General features: G+C 31.1%; 1 protein-coding gene across 1 annotated transcript in view; it reads right to left on the bottom strand.

The window, feature by feature from the left end:
• LOC143196415 (RNA/RNP complex-1-interacting phosphatase) overlaps positions 1-25,713 on the bottom strand; it is a 166,477-nt gene that overhangs the window by 77,341 nt on the left and 63,423 nt on the right. The window contains exons 3-5 of the mRNA XM_076404082.1: positions 25,329-25,363; positions 11,337-11,424; positions 684-769 (exon numbers count right to left, since the gene is read on the bottom strand). Coding sequence (XP_076260197.1) covers positions 684-769; positions 11,337-11,424; positions 25,329-25,363 — 209 coding nt within the window. The remainder of the gene's footprint in view (positions 1-683; positions 770-11,336; positions 11,425-25,328; positions 25,364-25,713) is intronic.

Genomic DNA, 25,713 nt, shown 5'->3' with positions numbered 1-25,713 from the left:
GTCAGGATTTCATCCAACAATTCTTGCAATTTCGCATCTTCAAATTGTTTCCGTCCACCAGGACTTTCTGTGTCTTGCACATAGTAGTCACCACTTTTCAATTTTCGAAACCATGCCTCACATGTTGGGTTAGAGCATGCTAGTGCAAGTTTCTACCAAGAAACGACTACTATCAATGATTTCTTCTTTTGATTAAATAGGAAAAGTAATACACGTTTTTGGGAAGGAAATTTGATATTTTCAAAGAAGTATAAATCAATGATGACATTGCTTTCGCAAAATATAACATGTATGGCTTTGAAGCTTGATGTCAGTAGAATAAAATGATATATGTGTGAAATCATAACATTGCATACTTAAGCCTAATGACATCTGTTAGAATAACCGGTAATGACTTTCCGATACATCTGGTAAAACTGCTAATTCTTGTTTCCTAAAAAATACTGATGAAAGTAAAACTAGTGGATTAAGATATATTATGGAGATCTGGGAACTGAATTGGGAATATCAACTCTTATTTAAAATTATACCTGCAACTTTTAACATAAGTTGCTATCAAAGTGGATAGCACCTTTTGAATTTAATATCATTTAAATTTAATAAATGAAAGTATTTTAAATTTACTTTTGATTTTTTTATTTTTACTGTTACCTAGATGAAAGTATATATAAAAAACTACTTACTGGTCAATTTGACTTCTTGTTGGAAGAGTTCCATGTCCTTGTAACATAATTTTAACATATTGTACACCATTTGATTCGAAAGCTGCCTGAAAATTATTAAATTGAAAAAAATAAAATAATTAAACTACCTATTCCATACAACTTATATGATTTAACGATAGATATAACCAAAAACGTATTGCTTAAAAAATTAGATCCAACATTTCTGTTAATTAAAATAGGAATAATAACACAAAAAAACACTCTGTATACTTGGAAACTGCCCTAAACTGAATTAATATAAAATTAAATTTCTACCAGCTATGCAGAATCTTTCTTAGCTTCTCCAAGTTCTTTTGTCCTTTTTAATCCCCAGAGAATAGTTACGATGGAATATAATCAAAATTAAATAATCGAGAATCAATACAAATAAAAAAAAGAAAATTTTTGTTGAATACTTAATGGGTAATAACTGGCTAAACTAAAATATTCAGTAACATTTTACAGCATATAAAACTATAATATTCAAAAAACGGTTTATATCGTTGAAATTGAAACCTTACTGGAAAGTTTTGTAATTTTTTAAATAAATACGGATATATCTATTCTACATAAATACCTATTCTAATATCCATAATGAATCAAAACATATCTTTGTGTAAAATTCAGCGATTCTTTTGCTTGCCAATTAAAATACATTTTGACATTCAGACAAAGAATTGTGAAATTAAAGACAAATTAAATTTAATAATTAAAATAGATTTAGCTTTTTCGCCTATACATACACACACACACACACACACGCGCACACACATATATATATATATATATATATATATATATATATATATATATATATATATATATATATATATATATATATTGAATAGACATTTTTTAAATTCTTAGCAAAAAATCTACTGAAATAACTAAATTGATAAGCAGACGCGCTTGCCTTAAATGTGAGTAGTTCTTATGAATAAAAGTAGACATGCTGAAAATTATGATAAACAAAATGTTTACATTATGTTTATTGGTTGTTAGCTGCCTTATGAGATTAAGAAACCACTGTGAAAGAAATCGGGTTGAAATACCTTTATTATATTTAGGAATCAGGTCAATTACTAACACATTTTATAAGATAAAGAAATCTAGTTAAACTATAACATACCCACTGAAGACATGAGGTAACTTAAATATACTTAAGTAAATGGATTAAATGATACTACGAATGACCTATTTATATAATAAAGGTAAACTGCTACCTCAAAGTGCTTATAGAGAAGGCGCTTAAAGAAAAAAAGTATTGCCCTGAAGTATTCCTGGACGTCTTACGTGCATCTGTCTGGAGATAACATTTGAAACTAACCCACAAAATGAGAAAATCATTACCACCGAATTATTGTCAATTGTTAGAGTTATATCTTTTTAAATAACTTCGTACGAAGGGGAATTTTCAACATCTACTTCAGTCTACTTCCGCTGGAGTTCCGCACGGTAGTGTGTTTGATGTTCTCTATCCTGTACTTCTCTACACTGCTGATATCCCAACCACAAAAGAAACATTGCCTGGAACAACAACCGTATCGTGTTGCCGACGACACAGTTATTATAGCAAAAGATGTATCTGTGCCTAGAGCTATAGAGAAAGAATAAGTGGCAACCAACAGATCAGGTTCAAACGAACATAACTGTATTGGTTAATCGAAAGATTTGACTTACGACTTGACAACTTGACTTAATATCAAGCGATTGGTTTCTTGGCAAATATGAGAAAGTTCTTATCCTGTAATATTGAAATTGGGACAAAAACATCGCGTGTCTTGCTCAGTTGCTCAGGGTGTTCCAAGCCGTACACTGAAAGATCATTGAACATAGATTAACATGTATATTATCCAAAAAATCTTAACTCGGACTAATGTCAAATCATTGGCTATTATTTAACTATATTTACTTATGCAATTAAGAATCACCTAACACAAATAATTACAGTGATAGTCTCATTAATATTATCAAAAAGAAACAGATTCTCCAGCTTATATATACGAAAAAACTCAGAGCTCTAAACAATATTCCTGGATATAATAAAGAAATTTACAAAATATTTACCAAATAATTTTAGCATTACAATTACTGACATTACATTCTTGTAAGGCAAATATTAATGTTCTTTATTTTAACAAAATCAATATTCAGTTAATGATGTTGATAATGAGAAACTTCATTTGTTGACTCGTATTCCAAAGCATATGTTGTTACAACAAGCCTTGTACAACAGATTTATTTACATATCTCATGTATAAAACAATCATTAAAAATAAAGGTTATGTTAAAGGTGTTAAAAGTATTAAACTCATTTTGTGGGTCAAACAAAAACCACCTATTACAACGATCAAGGGTACAGTTAAATACAATTGCCTTGACCATTTCTGCTAATGATCGGGAGCTGTCATGATACACCGGCGCCGTATCATATTATGAATATATATATAGTATACCATATTAATTATGAATAGAGCAATATAAGAAAAACTTTCTAAACTGTTTATTTATCTAGTTTATTCATCTCGTTTATAAATATGCATTAAATGTTGGCCTGTATAATATAGAGGAGAATAAAAAGGTTTAGGCTATATTGCTATAGGTCCTGCCGTCATACACTTCCAGATCAACCAATTAGTTCTGAATATGTTTGAGATGGGAGCGCTACCACATAATCGCCATCTACAGCATGTTTTGTTGATATAACAGTAAGTAACTATATTGTTCCATATTCTCCAACGTTATTACACTCATATTTTCTTTTTTTTTTTTTAATTATTATTCGTACACGCTATGTCCAATATTCTCGTAAAAATCGTATTTTTGGATTGGTTTAATAATTATAGTATCTTGTTCCTAGGTTTCTTCTTTAGGTTTGTTGAGTAGATTTTGGAGCAAGTCGAATGTAAAGCCGCTGCAAAATAGTTTAGCATAATGCTAGTGAGTCTAAGGAGCATAAACTTGGAGAGAAAAAATCCGTTTAAGTTTTTATTTCCTAATTTTCAATCTTACATTTTTATGCCACAGTAAAGTCGACCATTTAGTACTCTCCACGAGATAATCCTTCTTCGAAAGCTGTTAACCAATATCAATGACATCGATCGAAACATATAATCGAAGGGAACGTTATCTGGCGAATAAAAATAGTGAAGGCCTATATCATTCCATCACTTTCAACTTTTAAAGATTTTGCAATATTGCAAAATGTTTTTAAAAAATGCAATAGTACTATAGAAAGAGTTATCATATCACAATTACATCACATAACAAATGGAATTTTTGCAATTAAGACGTCAACTAAATTTAATATTTTAAGAAAATCCCAAATATAAATAAATTAACGCATGCAAACATAAAAGCAGCTGTTAATTTTTAATAATAGTTATTTTTCAAAAAGAATATCTGTCAAAAATGGAGAACAATAAAGAACATAAACATAAAAAAATTTCATAATTGTGGTTAAACAAATCTAAAAAAACATTTTCCCTATAGCCGGAAAAATATAGCAATACAAAATGTGTATTTTTTTCTCATATATATATATATATATATATATATATATATATATATATATATATATATATATATATATATATATATAATAAGTCTAAAATAAATAATAAAATAGCCTAATAAATAATATATATAATAATAATAATATATATAAGCCTGACAGATTTTGCTTCATTTTTCAGTGCGTTGAAAATGTCTGAATTTATGAAACATAAATCGCATTTGTGGGAAATTTTATTTCTTTACTTCAATTAAAAAAAAAGACGGCTGAAGGTAATCAAATGTAACCATGCCCCATCGATTTCAACATGTGAATACTGGTTTCAACATGTTATAATACTAAAATTAAAGGATACATTACACCACACCATCTCCGGATTTGACGCATACGCACTCTCCTGCACAGAATAAGCCATAGAAAAGAATAATCTATATTGTCTTCCTTTTCTAAGGGCCGTCCCGAATTGCTTTTCTGGCCTACCAAAGGATAGTTCTTACGGGCAGTATGAGCACCCAATTCAATATAAAACTGAGAAATATCCCGAACACCTTTTCATATTGTCGAACGGTTCCAAGAGCGACGACTATATGGGAGCAGCATTTACATCGGTGATGTCGGAAGGACACTTCAGGCTCTCCGTTTCATCGAGTGTAGTAGTGACGGCAGTACAAGATATGCAAGACAAACGATTAGTTATCGCCTCCGATTCACTGAGCTCCTTAAAGTACCTCCAATCATATCTACCTCTACACCCGTTAGGAGTGCTTATCCGTGAACTAAACTCTAAATTGGAAAGGAGCGGCAAAACTATTTCCTTTATGTGGCTCCTTTCTTACTCTGGGTTGCCACTCTACTAGAATCTTTAGACATCTAGACCAACTCAGATGGGACTAACAAAAAACAACAAGCTTTGGGAGGTGGAAAAAGAGTATTATCGCCTTAGCGACACTCACATCAGCAGGCGCAATTTAAGCATATTCTAGCGTCTCAGAAAACACTGCAAGCTGGCCCATGAGTTTCTCATTAAAGAAGGAAGTCTATCAACGTGCGTCGAATGCGCTTCCTCACTGTGAACCAAACATATACTAATCGAATGCTGAACATACAACTCGCAAAGACGGTTGATTAACCTAACGATTGACCAGGCCATAGGCTGGAGAACCTGGACAAACTGATTAATTTTCTAACCGTAACAGGACTAGTACTAGAAATATAATAGTGTGCATCTGAATTTTTTGTATCTTACCTTATCCCTGTCATGGGTTTTGCGGCCATTATACTGTAGCATTCAAATATCCATGTGTCTATATGCTTTTACATATTTAACTTGTCATCTTGCAACATACTTGTAATAACCTTATATACTTTGACTGATATTGTAAATATGTTGTATATTGTATATCTGTAAACAGACCCTAAATAGTCTCGGAGGCTGATGAGTCTATAATATACAAATGAATAAATAATGGCCGCCCATTCTTTTCGGGTCGATCGGTACGGTCGATCACATCGAAACAACAACAAAATCTAGAATATTTAAATTTTGTGTTACATTAATAATCCTATAGTAATAATAAAGAAATTGTTGTGTTATTCCTGGTGGTCTAACATATATTAGTTTTAAAATATGAAAGAACAAGGGTAAGTTCAGAATGTAAGGTTAAATTTTTAAAAGTTATAAAATCCAAACAACATCAATTTTATTTATAGCGGGAATTTTAGCTGCCAAATTTATAATACTTCATTTTCAACAACCTGGAATAGGTATCAACATAAGCCGAAATTTAATGATAACAAGAACAGAGAAGAAAATGATTCTTGTTGTGTTGGAAGTAATCAAGTCATTAATGAGTTTTGTCCATCAAGAATAGTAGCAAAAACTGATAATAATTAGACATTTATTTTAAACATAACATATTTTAGTAATGATTTAAGTTTTATTTTATAGCTAATGTAGCTAGAATCTGTTGAGAGTAAAATCCGAAGTATGTGAAATTCAGAGAATCAGAGAAGAAGAAATTAGACAGCATTTTGCTAAGATGTTAAGAACACTATACAGTGATACTTTGAAATAATTCAGTTTTCTAATAAAAGTAGACCTGTATCAAAGAAACAAAATATAAAACTACCAACGACACCCTAATGATCTAATGACAAGGAAAATACAACGCATTATTATATAAGAGTGTAGGTAAATAAATTATTGATTTGTAAAAATAATGACGTAAATGGGATTTTTTTAAGTGTAAAGATATGATCATCCATTCGTTTTAGGCTAGTAAATGTACAATATGTTAATCGAAATCTCGAGCTAGTCAATTCATTAATGGAGTTTGGGGATCAAGAATAGTAGCGATAATATTTGAAGATTTTTAAGAAAATTTAACTGCTTTCATATATAGTGGTGGCTTTTTCGTTTTAACTATATTGGCTGTGTTTGGTCTTTTTTATGGTAATGTTTATTTATATGGTTCTTGAAATTCTTATTAATTGTGCTAATATGTAAATTTATTTAAATATGGCGCCTTTATAAAAATAGAAAGGCATATAAAAATTATTTTTATTATTTAATTTTATTCAATACCTTTTTAAATAAAATGTGTTATTTCCAAAATTTTGCCATTTTTATTTACCACATGAACCTATTTACCTGCTTAATGTATTCGACATTAAATCTAACAATCAAGATAAAAAAATAAGTAAATAAAGCTGCATATACGCATGCACCAAAGTCGGATTATTCTCTGTTTTAAAATTAAATGGGGCCAATATGCGCATGGGCCAAAACCGGAGACGTTGTGGTGTAACGTATCCTTCGAATACAAACAGCATTCTGGTCAGCAAAAACAGATAGGATACAAGAAGTTTAAGTCATTATTCGATGATGGGTATCGCCCTCGACTACAATTGATGCGTTTGGGACGACCACTGCGCGATAAACCGCCGCAATATGAGCAAACGCACATCAATATTATTCTTCAGCACGACGATGCTCGACCACATATCGAAAAACAGGTGAAAACCTACTTTGAAACACTACAATGGAAATTGCTACCCCACCCGCCATATTCTCTAGACGTTCCTTCTTCTGATTACTGCTAACTCTGACATATTAGTGTCATGCTAGTCGTGATCTGCCTGAGTAGCGCTTCACTTTTACGAAGATGCCAAGAAATGGGTCTTTCCAGATGGAACCGTAAATTGCCGGAAATATGGGAACAAGTAGCGGCTATCGCTATACAATACTTTGAATAAAATACATTGTACCTATTTTTAAAGATAAAACTTCATATGTAAAAAATATTCTATAAAACTAATTCAATACTAAACTAATATAATTGCTCATTCATACCTTATTCTCGTTCAACAAGGATATAATCTTGATATTTACTAAAACTAACGAAAGAAAAATATGTTACGTGGTTCCACAGCAACGCACATTAAATATTTCAACGCCCAAGTATCAAACCGCAGCTGAATTGTCTCAAGAATACAAAATAGAACCGTTTATATTAACTTATAAACCTATTATTATAAATGTTCGGGCGTATCACTCGCTATCAATTTGTTTAGTTGGAAACCGGCGTCGCTATTATATAACAATACGGCCTATCGATTAGACGACTGACGTTCGGGGCCCATTTTATTCAAATATTAAGTGATTTCGATCGTTCGATTTCAGGCATTTATTTAAATTAATTCACGTAATTATTGGGGTAATATAGTTGGATTAACGATTTCAGCTGCGGCTTAGCCAACGGTCTCCATTTCATTCTAGTCAATGATCCTCGCTGCTCGCTGATAGCCTGTCGATAGTCCTAATGAACTATTCGTGTTTATTAATTTGAGGTTATGAATGAGGATTTGATTCACTATTTCGTGTGAGATTAATAACCATTGATGTGATTTTTTTAATTCAAGCCTTTACGAGTATATGTAAAACTCGAGAATGACTGGACCGATTTGGCTAATTTTGGTTTTGCAATATTTAAAGAAGTCCAGGGAAGATTTTTATCGTGAATTTTCGGTGTCATAAGAATCGACATTATTGTGCGTTATCAAGAACTTATGGGTTCGTTAGAAAATTGATTTTCTTACTAAAAATATAGAGATATATATAACAATATATGTCTTAATTATTACAGATATTTTGTCCGCAAGGCACTGTATCACTATTTATATTCCATACAAATTTAGGTATTTTTAGTAAGCTCATCCAATCGAAAAATAATTACACATATGTCAAAAATAATGTAAACGTTCAAATATGTGCCAAGAGTAATTTAAAATCGTATACTAATTGCGATCGAGTAAACCTTTACCAAGAATACATTTGAAATATGTAGTTGAAAATGTTGCCATTATCTTAAGTGGTTTAGATTAATAGTAAATTTTTAATCGCTAATCAAAATACATGCATCTAACATTTATTCTTGACAGTTTTCTATTGACCAGTTCCTTGCTTTTTATATTTGACTGATTACAAGGTTTTTTGATATTTCTTTCTATCAGATCATGAGAAATTCAGCTCACTTTGTATTTAAAGTGTGCTTTAATAGTGGTACGTAATTTCTCTTTTTAATTAGATTACTTTAACAAAACAATAGCGATACTAAATATTAAGTAAAAAATTATCTGATGTTGTTCATGTTGTTACAATAATGAATCATACCCTCACAAGTGCGTTATTCTGATAGCACCTATTTCTCGAAAGATATATACATGACTTATGTATAATATTTTACGTATATCAGATTATTAAAACGCATGTGTTCGCCATTAAATCTCCTAAAGCAATAATCACATATTGGAATTAAAACAATTCCTTTATCCTAAATTAATATTTGTAAATTGTTAATTTCCTAAATTGTTATATGTTTCATATAGAGGTTATAAAGTCGACAAACGTTGTTTTGGCGCGTTGCCTATTTTAATAAATTTCAAATCGTTGCTTAATATTTGTGAATACTCTGATTTCCGATTGCTACCTAAGCCAATAAATAGTAAGTCTTCTTCTGGACATTTTATTGGAAATATTTTTATGGTGTTGCAGTTGCACTGAATATTAGCATAGACACTGTCTTTAAAATCTCAAAAAAAAAAGAAAACAATATAATTTTGTTTTGTTGTGTTCAATTTATGTAATACAATTATTTCAGAGATAATGTACTGTTACGTACTATTAGTCTGGAAAGCATGTATTGAAAACTTGAGATATGTAGCTCGTTGAGAGATATAAATCATCCCTTCATATACTGTAGGAAACGTAGGATTTAAATAGTGTAAAGATCACCCACGAAGAGGTCTAATGGAACTTCCAGACCTTGCTTTTAATAGAATACATTTTTTAAGAGCATATAATGAAATTAAGGAAAATTTATTATTTCAATTTGCATATAAACAAATATTTCAAAATGGAACATTAGGCGACCTTTGGCAAAAGTTGATAGAAGAACATTTCATTATATTTTGCTAATCATAATATTTTTTAACAATTGCATGTCCATTATTCATGCTAGAAACAGGAATCTAACATAAAGATCCCAACAAGTAATTAAAGAATCGCTGCTAAAGATAAATTAAGTTCTGGTAACTGCTTCTAGTGATAAATTGTTAAAGTGTGAAGTATTTTAAACTATTACTTATTATTGAATTAGGTGGATTAGGACTCCAAGGGATACCATAGGTCGCTTGAAAAAAAGTTCAATGTAAACATAATAAAATAACTCTAACAATAACTCTAACCTATAAACTATTGTGGTTATTTAATTAATTGTAATTTAAGTCGTTCGATATACGCAGTATATTTTACTATAATGTTAAAATTAAATATATTTCATAACACTTTTGTTACATTATTTTATTTATATTAGAATGTTGTTTATATCAAAGCGAAAATAAACGTAAAGTCAAAGTTAAATTCGGCAACGTTGCGACGTTTTGACGTGAAATTAGATGACGGCAGTTCACCGTTTTATTGGATCGACTAATTTCCATAACTCTCACAGTTCATAGATGCCAGTTTAAAAAAATCGCAATAATTCAAAGTGACCTTCTGAAGCAATCTTTTAATATCTTCCTAATTTTTAAAGTATTTTATAAAGAATGATCTCACGCATCGTTGAAAAGCAAACCAAAGCAACTCTTGTATGTACAGCAGTTCGGGACAACGTAAGACTTCTAAGTAAGCAGTATATTATTTTATCACTAAAATTCAACACAATAATACTAAAGTTGTAGAATTACTTTTAAAAAATAGCACAAATAGAATATCAAAAAGGTTCGTTCCTTAGAAATATATTAGAGGGATTGTCATATTATACTTGCCCTGAAAGATAATCTATCTGAGTAATAAAAACAGTAATAAAATATATAGATTTAAACATGTAGGTTCCATATGATTTTTATTATATAATATATTTATTTAACTAGATCGAAAATATCAAATTTTTCTAGCTAGATGATTTGCAGAATGTTTTAGAGAAAATAACAGTGGAAATTTCAAGATCCGATTTTAGTCAAAAACAAGAAATCATTTGTGAATATATACTTTATATATTCTATGAAAAAGAAATATTATGAGTTTTGAAATTAATCGATGTCACTATCGATAGCAATTACGAGAATAATTATGATATAAATATATATCGCAATAAATTATGTAGCGTAACCATACTAAGCTCTTCAATATGTTAAAAGTTACTTAAAATATTTTAGGACTTATTGGGATGCAACTATGATATCTTTATAACAGACACTACAACTTCAGATTATCATTTCTTTCAATATATAGTCAGCTCTCATCAGAAAAAAAACCGGTTCATTTATTTTAAAACTATTGATATTCGCATGAATAAATGAGAAGGACAGTACTTCATTCACTTCTTCACTTCGTTCTTCAAACTCGTCTTACATGATAATGTTTAAATAATAAAATAAAAGTTCTTAATAATAATTAATATAATTAAGTTGTTAATTTTCTTTCACTTACATAAATAATAAGAACTCAATTATTAATGTAAATAATGTAATCTAATAAAAATTGCAAATTTATAAGTAATATTTAATAGTAATTATCATTTAGACTATAATGAAACAATTCATAGAAAATAACTTACCTTGCCATTGTAATAACGATGCGTATTCGTAAGATCAATAACTGCCTTAATACGGGGTTCTTGCTTCAAAAGCATATCTGGTGTAAACCTATAAATAAATAAAAAATATATAACTAAAAAATAAATTGAATAGAATAATGAATTGTTGAAATATGAAAGTTATTATGGAATACATATTCGATTAGTATTAATATTGATATTTAAAAGATGTTTTTTAATAGCAGATGTATGATGTATAACAAACATGATGTAACAACTTATGTAAATGTCTTAAAAATTATTATAGTGAACGTTTTGATAATATACTATAAAACTGTAAAAATACCCTCAATTCTGAGAAGCATTAAATATTATCAAAGTTATATACCACGAAAAAATATTTTCACTTTTCGATTTACAACTCACCCCAGATGTATTTATGTATTTCTTAATTATTCACATAGAAGATAGTCCTTTTTAAAGAGTGGCTGGTAATCTATATTATATTCTGTTATATTATAATCTCCCGTTTATATTAAAATACAAATAAATCAATAATATAATTTTAGTTCCTGAGTAGATCCAACAAGTTTCCCCATCTCATTAGGTGCTTGCATCTATACTAATCAAGGATATGTAATGGTGACAACGCAAAAGGTGAAAAACTCTGAATGCAAAGAAGTGTTAAACGATTTTGACATTACTCTACATACAATAGTAATTATATAGTAAAAGTATAGAATTGTAGTTTTCCATATAGTATTACTGATTTATTTAGTATATACAAGCGATAACCATGAGGCACTGAATATTTCCGACTTGTGACACTTATTTTATGACTTCTTAGACTTAAGTCTATTTTAAACTTAGTGATGTTGCTCCATAATAGGTCAGATTTGGTTTTAACCATTTAAAAGTAATTATTTAGACGACAATGACAAAGAACGCCCTAAAACTTACGAACCCAGCTCAAACTCTCACACAATCTGCGGACAATATTCATATAAATGACTATCACACGAACTCACTATCGCGGTTATTACCTGCCAGATAAAAGAAGAAAAGCTCGGTAGTGAGTGAGTGAGTATAAGGTGAACGTGAGTTTTACGGCTGGTAATATATACCGCATCTACTATGATAATTACAGCGCGAAGTAAAAGGTATCAGTCACCTAGGATAGAACCATTCACATCGATACCGAAGCGCAATATTAATGATCATAAAATATTTCTATTCATATGGTGCGATCATCAAAGTATATATTATGAGCTGCTAAAACCGAATTAAATTGCAATTACTGCACATCAAGGAGTTAGTGTTGAATTATTGTAAAAAAAGACGAACAATACCAAACCAAACCAATTTTTCTTGATAACGGCGTTCTTAAAATAATTAAAGAACATACAAGTACGTAATATTTTTGAAATAAAATTGTTTAAGTAAATTAAAATGTGTTCTTATACCCGCACGAAACGAAATTGACGCAGTCAGCAAGATTACCTCGGGGAAATAATAACGCTGTTCCTTTTGAAGGAGATATGAGGAAGGAAGAAGATAGGGTGAGTTGGAGCTACGAAGTTACTCCCAACATTTCTTATATTTTTTAAAACTACGAAGATTAAAGAAACACTACAGTAGCTCCTTTATGTGGGCTGTTGCAATTTGCGAATGTTAAAGCTTAAAAACGTGGCACTTCAGAAGATCATTAAGAGTGTACTGGCGAACAAAGGTAACCTATCGATAGCTAGCGATTAGAAGGGGCTACAAGCAAGGACTACCTTTGGTCGTTTTCTTCAGCAAGGAGGCGTTATGTTGAGCGGCAGAGGAAATAGTACAACGGTGTTAATTATATTACACGTTTCCATGTGTCTGCGTTCAGTATTTAAATTATAAACTTTCCTTTATATTAAAATACCAACCATCGGTAGTGTTATTAGTGCCTTAATGGACTCAATAAATCGCCGCTTATAATTTTTGAAATAAAATTCGTTCATCAAATTATAATTCAGTAAAGTAAAAATATGTTTTCATTCCTGTCCAGTTCAAAATTCTCATACAGTACATACTAAAAACTAGCACAATACATACTGTCACTGAAATAGAACTAAAATGAACTTTTTGAAGTGTTGGCATTGATTTATAGTATTTATAAAAAAAAAATTAATTAGAAATTAATATTTATATTAGTAATGTATAATTATATAAAAATATTATTAAAAAATAAATGTATATTTTTTAATGTATGTTCGCCGATTTCTCCGTCAATTACGGACCGATGTTCAAAATTCTTTTTTTGTTCGAAAGAGTGCATTTCCGAGGTAGTCCCGTTGGAACCAAGTCACGATCCAACGGGAAGCAGAGGGGAATCGAGGAAAAAACCTCAAATTTCAAAGATTCGTACAATGTTAGTTCGATGTGACGAAAAATCGGAATTAGTTCAGTGCAAAAGCCATTCAGTTTGCTTTTTAAGAACTAACCATATCATACAAGAAGTCGTAAAAACATTGTAGCCAACTGTTTCTATGGTGTAATGGTTAGAACGTTAAGCTCAAACGCGGGGATCGCGGGTTCAATTCCCAACGGGGCAGCAGCTTTTTTTTCTAGTTTGATTGGAACATTTGACAAATCACCTAGATAAGGTAGCGAACCCCAAGGCCTGAAACGTTCCTTATTTTCAATCATTGTTTTTTATTCCTATTTTTCCTCATATCGACTGTACTTTTACTTGGGTTATCCATTATAATACTTAATAAAATAACTGCGTAATTTATTGAGTAAATATCCAACACTAAAAAGAGAGAAACGAAATATGTTTACCAAAAAAATTGAACTGGCTTCAAAAAATAAATAAGGAACTCACTAAAATGTAAAAAATTATCAAACTTAGAATATTAACACAAAAAGGGCGTTTTAAAATAAAGTGTGTACATAATAAATGTTGTAATAACTAAATAAAAATAAACAAAAAATTATTAAACCTATCTACTACTCGTATTTGATATTCCACAATATACACACAATTTAGCTTAATACCTACCTATTTATCTGTTTACAATATTTACAATACTACAATATTATATTATTATATATTTACAATATTATATTAACAATTACCTACCTAAGTTTGATTATTTTTTTCAAAACTTTTTAGTGAGTTCCATATTTATTTTTTGAAGTCGGTTCATTTTTTTTTGTTAAAAATATTTTATTAAATGGACGGTTCTGAGGTCGAAAGACCTGCTCTTTTTTAAATGCAGTCCGTTCTTTTGCAATGTCGTATGGTGTATTGATCACTAATATTTTTTGAACAGTTTTGAAGCCGGATGATTAACACTGTCATGCTGAAAAATATTTTGATATAACTTTTTGGAGTATTTCGGTCGATTTTCTTTCTATGTACGGTCCAAGCGTATCATCCGTAATAGGTATCAACCTGGTTATGGCTTAATTTAATTATCGCAGTTTATCATACTTTTGATCGCTTTACGCTCTTTTGATCCTAGTAAAAGCGGAACATACATAAGGTTAGGGCCCCGAAAATAGTTTACCTTGCAATTGACATTGACATTAATTAGTGGTCATAATTATGACGATGTAAAAATTTAAATCGTTTTTTAAAGCAATTCCCAAATCGAAAAATTCTTAGAATCACAAGGAAGCCAACCGTCTTCCTTGTTGATATCTCCTAAGTCATTCATGGCTTTTTTTATTGTTGATGTGTTAATTCCCAATGATTTATGTAAATATTGAAGAAATTCCTCCAATTCCTCATCAGTGAGTCTCGTCGGCTGCTATTTCTTATCTTGTCAAATCAAGATCACAAGTTTTAGAACGTACAAAAAAGCTTCCCAAAATAACATTTATTGGACACAAAATCCGAGATTTATATAAGTTCAATTACTGTTATACGCCTTTAAAATAAAAACATACTAAAATGTTCCCTCAATAATAACTATTCTGTGTGAAATAGATTGCCGAAGGAAACAGCGGAAACATCGTAACATCGCTATGAAATAATTCAACAACTAACCATATTAAATAAATAATTTGGTGAGAAAACAAGAAATAATTTACAGCTACATACATATAATAATTCAAAACAATTTCAACTTAAATATTTAATATGCCGAGACTAATTCAAAACTTCAAGAGCTTCAACAATAATAACTTCAATGTCAATTTATTCACATTCTAAAACTAACTTTTAAAATACTAGAAATATAATAAATAATGACGAAATGTTGTTCCACATCACTATGGTCATGACTAATTTTAAATACCATGATGATATTTAAGCTTATCTTTATTTATAATATGATTGTTAATTTGATACTATTTAAAAAAGTACTGATCCTGGATTTCCCCAATTGTTATATCGTAAGTCACTGATTACTAACACAATAAAAATTTTAAAAAATTAGAATAAAGTAACTACATGTTTTAGCCCATCAGAAACGTTATGTAGCAAAGTACTTATCAACGTCAACGTAAAAAGAACCTTCTTTAAAATTACCTTCGTACATCAAGGTATACACGTTAATTAACAGCCACTTTCAAGTTACCGCAACCAAAAATTCTGTTTGCAATTAAATTTCGAAAAATCCACCATAAATCGTCGGCCGGTCGAGCTGGCACATCACAGATGGCCCCTGGACAATAAGACAATGGCAGAAACAATTGCCGCCACGCGTGGGCCAATACGGTAATCGATTCATCAGTTTATCGCCAGGCCTGCCAACTGCTTCTGTCACGGCCCAAGCAATTTTTCGCTGGCCCTCGCGCCATAGATGTTTACATCGTGTTCGATTCGACAGCAAACTCGTTATACAGGAGCATTTCTTGTGAAAGGCCCTTAACCGTAGGTTATTTGTATCTGTATTATCTTGCAAATGTTATTTTTATACTTGTTCAGAATATTTTTGCTGTTTTTCAACTAGTTATTGGTAACCAGCCATTAAATGTCAATAAGTAACAACGTAGTTGTCTTATATATTGATAAAATCACTATTTGATTAGGGACCAACTTTAAAAAATAAGGATGGTGAATTAACTTCCTGTCTTATTTTTACGCGTTGCCTATAGCACACCTTTCTTTTTATTTATTTGGTTTCTCGTTCTCACTGTTTAACAATAGATGACTCAATTTGTTATTGCATTCTAATGAAAGTTTAAGGAAAATATTGGTTCTAACGCTTCAAATTTGGTTTATCACGAAAAATAGATAATACTGATCTATCAAACACATGAATATATTTAAAACTACTAGAAATATTCAAAACAAAGGAATTGGATTCCACATTAATTTTAGATGAAAAGTATTCAAAAGACCCAAAGAGACGTTTCATGTATAATACATCTTACACTAGAGTCACATCTCACACATCTTACACTTATTGGTAATGAAAAGTAGATTGAAGTACTATAAAATACAAAAATTCATCATTAAAATTATTCATCATAAAAAAATCCCTCAAAATTCACAGAGCTTATAACAGAAATACAACTGGAATAGCAACAGAATCAAACAATTATCTCCGTAAAGACCACAGTTGGTGGTGCAGTGGTAAAGGAGAGAGAACGTTCCTCCTGCTGTTGCGATAGTCGAGTTCGAATCCTGCTGGGGGCATTAGTTGGTTGGTTACTCGCCAGTCGGTAGGCGTGATGCAAAGGACCGGGACTAAATCCACATAAATCCTAATAAGTAAAAAGAGACTCTAAAATAAATTTTAAAAAACTAACTGATAACTTATTTTGTGTTCCGTTATCCAAGATGAATTTTAACCATTCAGACATTTTTGTTTTTAGGATTAATTCTTCCTCATTAGGTCATCAAGTGAGTTGTGTCTGATATTGCTCCTTCTTGAATCATTAATTGGCGATTTAAATTAAATATTCGAAAGTAGGTGTTCGGTAGTTAAAAATACATTTTTTTTGTTATATCTCAGAATCTCCTTTTTGACAACCAGGATTTATCTGGACTAGCGGGATTCGAACTCGCAACTACTTAACCACTGTGCCAATCAAGCCAGCTAAAATACATTTTAACTCATTATATTCGACACGTACGTACATGGATTTTAATCACATCTATCTCTGGCATCTCTGTACCTGGTTAGCCTTAATATTGGCCCCCAACCATGGTTATTGATATCAAGCTCACCGACAAGCTAGTGACAAAGTGGCGAATTTTAGAAACCATCCCAGAAGATATCCGGTCTTACCCAGCCTAATTAATGACGTGACTAAGATGGTTTTCCTTACCAGATTTATACTCTTGCCAATATACGATTACAATTAGATTCGAGGGATTTGAACCCGTGACTATGGCGATAGTAGGACCACTATTGCTACCAAGCCGACCTATTCCGAAGCCACATTTACATATATCTATATATATATATATATATATATATATATATATATATATCTATATATATTCATGTTCAGGAATATATTATAGCTAAAAGGCTATAAATAATAAAAACATACGTGAATATTTTACTTATAAATTACTGAAATAGTGAAAAGAAAGCAGTAAGAAGAATTCAAGAAAATCTACTACTATACTATCTACTGATCAAATACTGATCTACTAAGCAGGCGTATAAAAAATTAAACTGTTATAAATGGATGCACAATTTAACGAAAAAAAGAACAGAAACAAAACAATACCGACAACCAAAGAATCGCCTGGCCTTCTAGATGAATCGAGATTTTTTTTCAATCAATTTATTTGAAGACCCGTAATAACCAGCGATAAATTATGTACCATTTAACTTCTTGAGATGCATTTCACCGTCTTATGAATATTGATACGCCGGTAATTATTTTTAATCGTCAACAAGTCGTAATTATTGATTGAAATCATTTAATTCCTCAAAAATGACCAAGCCAGACGAGTTACCTAAAGATTTATTCCAACAATCTTCGACTAGATATAATCGATAGCAATATACCAGAACAATTAAATAACAAAGATAAGTTTGTTAAGGGATATGTTATTGGATGTGTTGATAATTAATTACTGTGAAATATGTAATAATATATTCCAGAAGCAGTAAATTTTCAGTATGCTTTCATATCGTTTCTAGTGTCTCAAGATACAAATCATAGTTAATGATGAACATGTGGTCATCGAATAACGCCATTTCTCGGCTATAAGAGAAATTCCAAACATAACCCAAACCTCTGGGCGTCCTTAAACTAATGATTCTTTTAAATGCAGCTTTTTCAGCTACTACATATTTAAGGAATATGTTTTTGAATACTTCTTGTAGCTTCTTGTAAATTAAAGGCTCTATCTTATAACATTACAAGAAAACAATTATTACCATCTATTTGAAAACAGTATGCTTGTTGCACGTAATCTGATGATTTTGTCACTATAAAAAAATAGTTATTGAAAAAAAGTATGTATTTATCAAAATATTTTCCCCGTCATTCCCTTTTTCTTATTACAGAACTATCCATTCGAGCTGTAACAGTGAATCACTTAAACATTTTGTAATGTGTGGTCTTTTCTGCAACAATATTACATTCAATTTGTTCAATTCATTGGTACTGGAAACAGTTGATGAACTGATAAGCAGTCTGATATTTTTTTGAGGGTTTGAGCTGAGTTTACGTACAATACCTCTAGCAATTAATTTCCTTCGAACTTTTTTATCCACCAGAATCCAGCAATCGGATAAATCAAAACCATATAAAAATAAATTTTTAATGGTAATCAACAGCAGATTTCTGCAAGTCAAGCTACAGAAGTAAGGGTTGTTGAAAATGCATTTTTAAGCGTTCCATGAATAGTTCTGTATACAATGAATAACTCAATAATGCAAAATAAAAAACTGTTATTTTATGTTGAGAAACGTAAAAAACCGTCGTTAACAGTTACGTTAGATTGGTCAATATTGATACAAAATACTAATAATAAGTATCAAAATACTGATGATATTATTACACATATGCTCAATAAGTCTTCAATTTGAACTTCGAATGGAAGGTAACACCGACTAGTTCAATTTTAATGGCTTTATTAATTGGTCGACTGCAACTTATTTACATAGACTTGAGTCCATAAAACTCGGTAAGAAAAAGGTCCAGCGTGGTGAAGTTTGGAACGATCTTGATGGCTGATTAAGGTTATATTTGCGAGAAAAAATTATACCCACAAGGTGTTCATTCAAATTGTCTGCTGGAAATAAACGTGCCACCCCATTGATTTTGGGCTGAAATAAATCGGTTATTATCTTTTTGTATCGCTCCCTGGTGGCAGAATGAAAAAGTATAATAACGCCAATGACACCAATGATTAAAATCTGTACCAAATAGTGAGTTCTTTGTGAAAGTAGTGCCGCCTGATGGACCTCATCTTCTAAAATTGAAATCCTAAGTATTAGGATTAGGTATTAGTTGGCATATTTATTTTATTTTGTGCTATGCTTTGGTGTAAACCGCACGTAATTTGACAGGGGATGTTTAATGACATTGGTGTTTTTGTATTTTGTTTATAATTTTGAGATATTTCGTAGCGTTTATTAATGTGAGTTATTGTTTTTACAGGAAGTGTGGTTTTTAGGAAATTACAGCTTGTTTTACAATGTCATCTCTGCATCAGTTAGGGTATTCCTTTATTATTTAATTATTGCATTGTTTGGACTAACCAACAATTTGTCTTTATGATAACTTAAATCTAGGTATATAACTGGGAAGACCCATCGGCCCTATCTCAGTCTCTGGTGAAATAATGTTTATACATGTCACTGCTGCATTTGTTATTATATGCACCTTACTACATAACACTACACAAGATCAGATGGTTTGATTCTTTATAGTCTGTGTCCTGCTTTGGTGGTATCTAAAAGTTGCAATACTTCAATATTCTCATGAGAATGGAGTATTTCCCCATACACCCTTGCAATTCTCTTGATTTCTTGACTGACTGTGGGTATATTAAGGTCTCGATGGAGATAGTCAGTCCTGTAGTATTTGGCTGCGTCCACAATACTTCTCAAGACTTTTTTCTGAAAAATTTGTATTTTGTTTATGTTACTCTTTGCAGAACATCCGTATAATTGACCTCCGTATGTCCATATAGGTTACAGTATTTGCTTATATAATAGCAATTTATTATGTACTGCTAAATGTGATTTTCTTCCAATCAGCCAATACATTTTCCTACATTTCAATTCCAGTTCTTTTCTTTTCTTCTTTATATGTTCCTTCCAGTAAAGTTTTGCGTCAAGATTCATTCCGAGATATTTAGCGTTATTGCTATATGGAATGACAGTATTATTTAATGTCCTTGGGGATGTACGGTCTGATTAATTGTGAAATCCACATGCACAGATTTACTTTCGTTAATTTTTATTTTCCAAGCTTGAGTCCAATTATTTATATTGTCACTTGCCTAGTGAAATTTTCGTGTGGCTTCTTCACTATTGGACAGCTATATCGCAGTATCATCAGCAAATGTAGCCATCGTAATATTCTCCATTTCTGGTATATTACAAGTGTAGAGTAGATAAAGTACTGACCCCAGTACACTTCCTTGTGGTACACCTGCTTTAGCTTCTCTTATTGTAGGGTAAGCTTCTTCTTGTTTACCTCTAAATATATTTTAGTAGTTCGCTGTGTCGTTTTAGTAACATTTTCTGTAGTTTATGAACAAAGCCTTCATGCCAAACCTTATCGAAGGCTTGTGCTACATCTAAGAATATAGCTGAGTATACTTTTTTACCTTCGTAGACTTTTTTAATAACATGTGTTGTTCTGTGGACCTGGTCAATTGTTGTCAATTGCTTGTTAATAAACCCTAACTGGTTTGCTGGTATTAAATTTTTTCTCTCTATGATCGGTTTTATTCTTTTCAACAGGAGTTTTTCAAAAACCTTAGATATTACTGGCAGCAGTAATATAGATCTATAGGCATTTATTTTGTTTGGTGACTTCCCAGGTTTGTTTTGGGATCATTATAATTTCCACCATCTTCCAAATGCCTGGGACATGTTTTGATATAAATATTGTATTGATCAAATTGGTGAGTTTTATAATTTCCTTTCTTGGTAGTTTTTGCAGTAATTCTCCTGTTGTTAAATCATAGCCTGGTAATTTCCTGGTAGTAATGTAAGTTTTAATAACTTTGGTTAGCTCTTTCGGCGTGATAAATTCAGTCATCGAATTTTCAGCTTCTATGTCACGTACCCAATTCACACATAGGTCTCTTATAAGTGAACTGTGTAGGCATGAGCGCTTTAGATATTTCGTGGCTTTCCAGAACGAAAAATCAGTTTCTTTATCACTTGTTAAATTTCTCAGATGGTTATTTATGGATTTATTTTTAATTTCCAGTATTTCCCTTTTCAGTCTTTGAGTTATATTGTTTAAAATATTTTTATTTTCAGGTGTTCTCTTTTTTTGGCAATTTTTTTCGTAATTTTCATTTTTCAGCTACCATTTCCTTCACTTTTTTTAGATAATTTATTCCTTTAATTGTACTCTTAATTTCTGGAGTATCATTCCAAGCAGCTTGTTGAATATACTAAAAATTTTTCTGCTTCAAAATCGAATTGCTAGTTGTCTTGAGGGGTATATTTAGTTGATTTGTTCTCTTGCTTATTAATGCGTTCTCTAATTATTATTATTGTTGGTTTTCTTTCTTTTCTTATTATATTCTCGCTCAACAGAATCAACTGGCATATGACCTGAACTTAGACCAAAGTTTTCTTCGACTTTTATATAGTTGGATGTTTCTTACTATGAAGAAATCTAACAGGTCCGAGGTTTTCTCTTGATCAGTCGGCCAATAAGTTGATTTTTCAGTTGACATGTAACTACATCTTAGTTTGCATTGAAATCACCTCCAATTATAAATTTATCTCCCAGGTTGCTTAGGTCATTCAGATAATTTTCCTTTTTTTGACTGTATCTTGGAGAACAACATTACGGCTATTGTAACCCTGTATCTACTTAATTTAACAGATACTGCTGTTACCTGATTTTCTGCTGTACTGAGCCCGAGTTCTTGATGGTGACAGATGTTCTTTTTTATTATTATTGCACTTTCTCTTCACTTGCACTCTCTTTTTTATAAAGGATTCTTATGTCAAATGGGTTTCTGATATAAATAACTATTATTTGCATGTCTAGGAATACGTAGAGTAGCATGATGTTGCTGGATTCAATTAGAATTCCAAATTGCTATTCGAATATCTTTATTTGCCATTTCTGGTTCTTGGGGCCACAGGCCTAATGTTTTTCAAATCTAGTTTTTCAATTCTTTCGGGAAAATATTTAATCATTCTTTCCTGTCTGTCCAGATTTGATATTAGTTTAAATAGCAATTCGTTGGTGGTTGCTTCATCTTCCTTTGAGTCTCTTTGTTTATTTTGACTGATATTTACTACTATTAACTTAGTTATGCCTTTTCGGTTATTTCTTTTCAACCATTGTTTCTTGAGGTTTAACCTGAACTACTTTATTTCTCCTTTATTCCTCTCTCTTGTAGTGTTTTAGCAACTACACATCCTCTATAGCTTGCCGGATACGCTTCGTTACAGTTTGCACATTTCGCCTTAGCTTCTTTGGCTCACTCTGTGGTGATATGTTTGTCTAATGATTTTACACATCTGGGCTCTCTTCTGCAGAATATCTGTTTGTGTCCATGCAATTGGCATCTTTTGCATTGCGGTATCAAGTTAGAGTTTTATTTCGACCCCTAAAATCCTTTTAATACCAAAAATGCGTCCGTATCATGTTCAAAGGCTAACATAAATAGGGGTAATGGATTCTGGTGGACTAAAATTTCTCCTTTGTTATTTTTGGTCCTTTCTTATTTTTAGTATTTGTCGCATTTAAGCATTTAAGTCAATTTTGGTTTAGTTCTGCGATAATTTTTTCAGTTTTAGCTGTTAATGGAAGCCCTCTTACCATAACTTTGATACCTCTGCTTTGTTCATAAGAGTGCCATTGCAATTTCAGCAACTCCAGAAAATCTGTTATTTTCATGAATATTTCACAACATTCGGCGTTTAATTTTATTTGCCCATTGTTTAGCACCGTTGCTTTGAATATTATACAGTAGGCCGTCAGTGTCTCGTAAAGCAAGTCAATGTCGGTAACATTACTTACGGTAATTGGAGGTCGCCTGGGCATTCTAATTTCTGCATTTTGTTCATTGTTTTGTTTTATTTTTAATTGCTGAGGTGAATATCCTGCGGAATTATTTGCTTTGCTTTTTTTATTCTTACCCGTTATCTTTCTGCAATTCTTCTTCGTCTGTTTTATGTTAGAATTGGACTGCTTTTGTTGGCTTGGTGGTTTATCATTTGTTTGTTTTTGGTTTTGTCCTTTCCCTCAGAGCTTTGTTTATTTAGTTGCAGCTGGAGGGTGTTTATTTGTTTTTGCATATCGGCTAATGCAATTTCAAGGCTCTCCCGCGTCGACTTTTCGCTCATCCACGCATTGTAGAGTACCTGTTCGTTCTGGGTTCTAGTTGTGTTCTCTAGATTCAAAACTGCAATGTGTAACACTTCGCCTGTTGTCGATATTTCCAAATTATCTGTTGTTTTTTGTGCAGTGTTCTTTATATTTTTTGCTGGTCCATTTGTGGTCCAGATGTTGAGTTTTCGACCCTTAACGTTTTATGGCATTTTGCATTTATTTTCTACTGTACTGACCTTTTTCCAATCGCACTTTCACTTTCTATTTTAAACCCACTCTTTAAACTGTATTTGTAACACAGATCTGCACTTCTGTTTCGTTTTACTGATCGTCTCTTCAGACACGTTTTTACTCTGTGAAAGTCAAACGTCGAAATAGGGTAAAAATAATGCTTTAACGTAAAAAATTAAACAAAATACTCCGTTCCGTAGTCTGAAAGTTCCAATAGGATGCATAGTTTTTTAAAGAATCCTGCTTCAAGCCGGAAATGGCTCTTAAAAGTTAACAATCAAAAACTGAAGGACCCTGTCTGGTGCTCATTACATTTTAGACTGAAGGAGTATAAATCCAAATAAAGACAGTATGTTCAGATCCTTTACCAACTGGAAAGGAAAACTTGACGCCAAGACCCATATCGGAAACACCAAAAATTCGTTCCACATTAAAATATTTAAATACGATTAAGTGAGATTTAAAATGTATTATATGCTAACAGATGAATCTGCATCTTTAACTTCGGGCAAACAAGAAACTACACCAAAGATCAAGAGATCAAGTTGAACTGTTTCCTTAAGAAAAAAATTGCGACATTATAATTGAAATATAACAATATTTATTGTTATTTGTTACCAGCAAATGGTAACATTTTTTAATACAATCAATTGTGTAGACTGCATACAGAACAGGAAATTGTTATAACAAAAATAATGATTAGAGATCAGTTCCTTTTATGGAAGAAAACAGTCAAACTTTAACTTCAAAAAACGATATACTTTCAAATAATGTATAAAGAAGAAGGCCCAGAAAAGACAATTCAGATGCATAATATATTACTCAGTTAACTATGTTCCCTTTTCAAATGGTTTTACTGTGGCAATGTAGCCTTTTCCATAGTAAAATTTTTCACAATAATAATTTCATATATATATAGTAGCTTGTATTTCTTAATATATTATCTAGGTAATATATTAAACTGTTATTACTTTAGGAAATAAGTTTGTCTTTTAAGAACAACAAGTTTTTTTAGTCAACATTTTTAAAATAGCATTAGATCAAATGCCATATAACAGCCAAAATATTGTCACCAGACCTGAAAAAACACCTACCAGTGAGTGTGTGATTAACAACCGAATTGACTATTATTAGTGTCGGAAATAAAATGCAAGTTAGCTGCAGGTGATACAAAGGTGATTCAGCGGTTCATCTAGTAATTAAAAAAAGTACTTGAATGTTATAAGTTTCCACCTATATTTGAAAAAATATAGTTGTGAAACTGCTTTGAATTATTGATATTACAATTTTACTAAATGCTTACTTTATAACCCACTCCATACATTAGAAATATGTTATGCTTACCATTCATCTTCTGGGAGATTATTTTGGCAGACTTTCTGAAAGAAAAAGCAATATTAATATTTTACATAAAATATATTTTATAAATAAAAAATGTATTGTCAAATTTATAAAATTAAAACTACAGCTTTTCGAAATAATTATTATAAACCAAGATTATTAACAATAAATTGCATTATTTATTTTAAAGATCTCTTCATAATGAAGTACGGGGAAGGTAAACCAGTGTTATTTCTTCGAAAAAATATTTAACAACAGAAAAACCAAACATCTTAAAATAATAACACTTAATAAAATAAATATTCACAAAAGCAATGGATATTTTACCGAGATTAATTGTTTAAAAAGAATGTCTTCCAAAGATAAATGAAAATAAAACATTAAACCA

The sequence above is a fragment of the Rhynchophorus ferrugineus genome, unplaced genomic scaffold, assembly GCF_030347505.1.
Source record: "Rhynchophorus ferrugineus isolate W39M unplaced genomic scaffold, kcgeb_rfMv2 rfM4, whole genome shotgun sequence".
Classification (NCBI taxonomy): Eukaryota; Metazoa; Arthropoda; class Insecta; order Coleoptera; family Curculionidae; genus Rhynchophorus; species Rhynchophorus ferrugineus.
The sequence above is the reverse complement of the archived record's forward strand: the minus strand, read 5'-3'. Positions and strand labels throughout refer to the sequence as shown.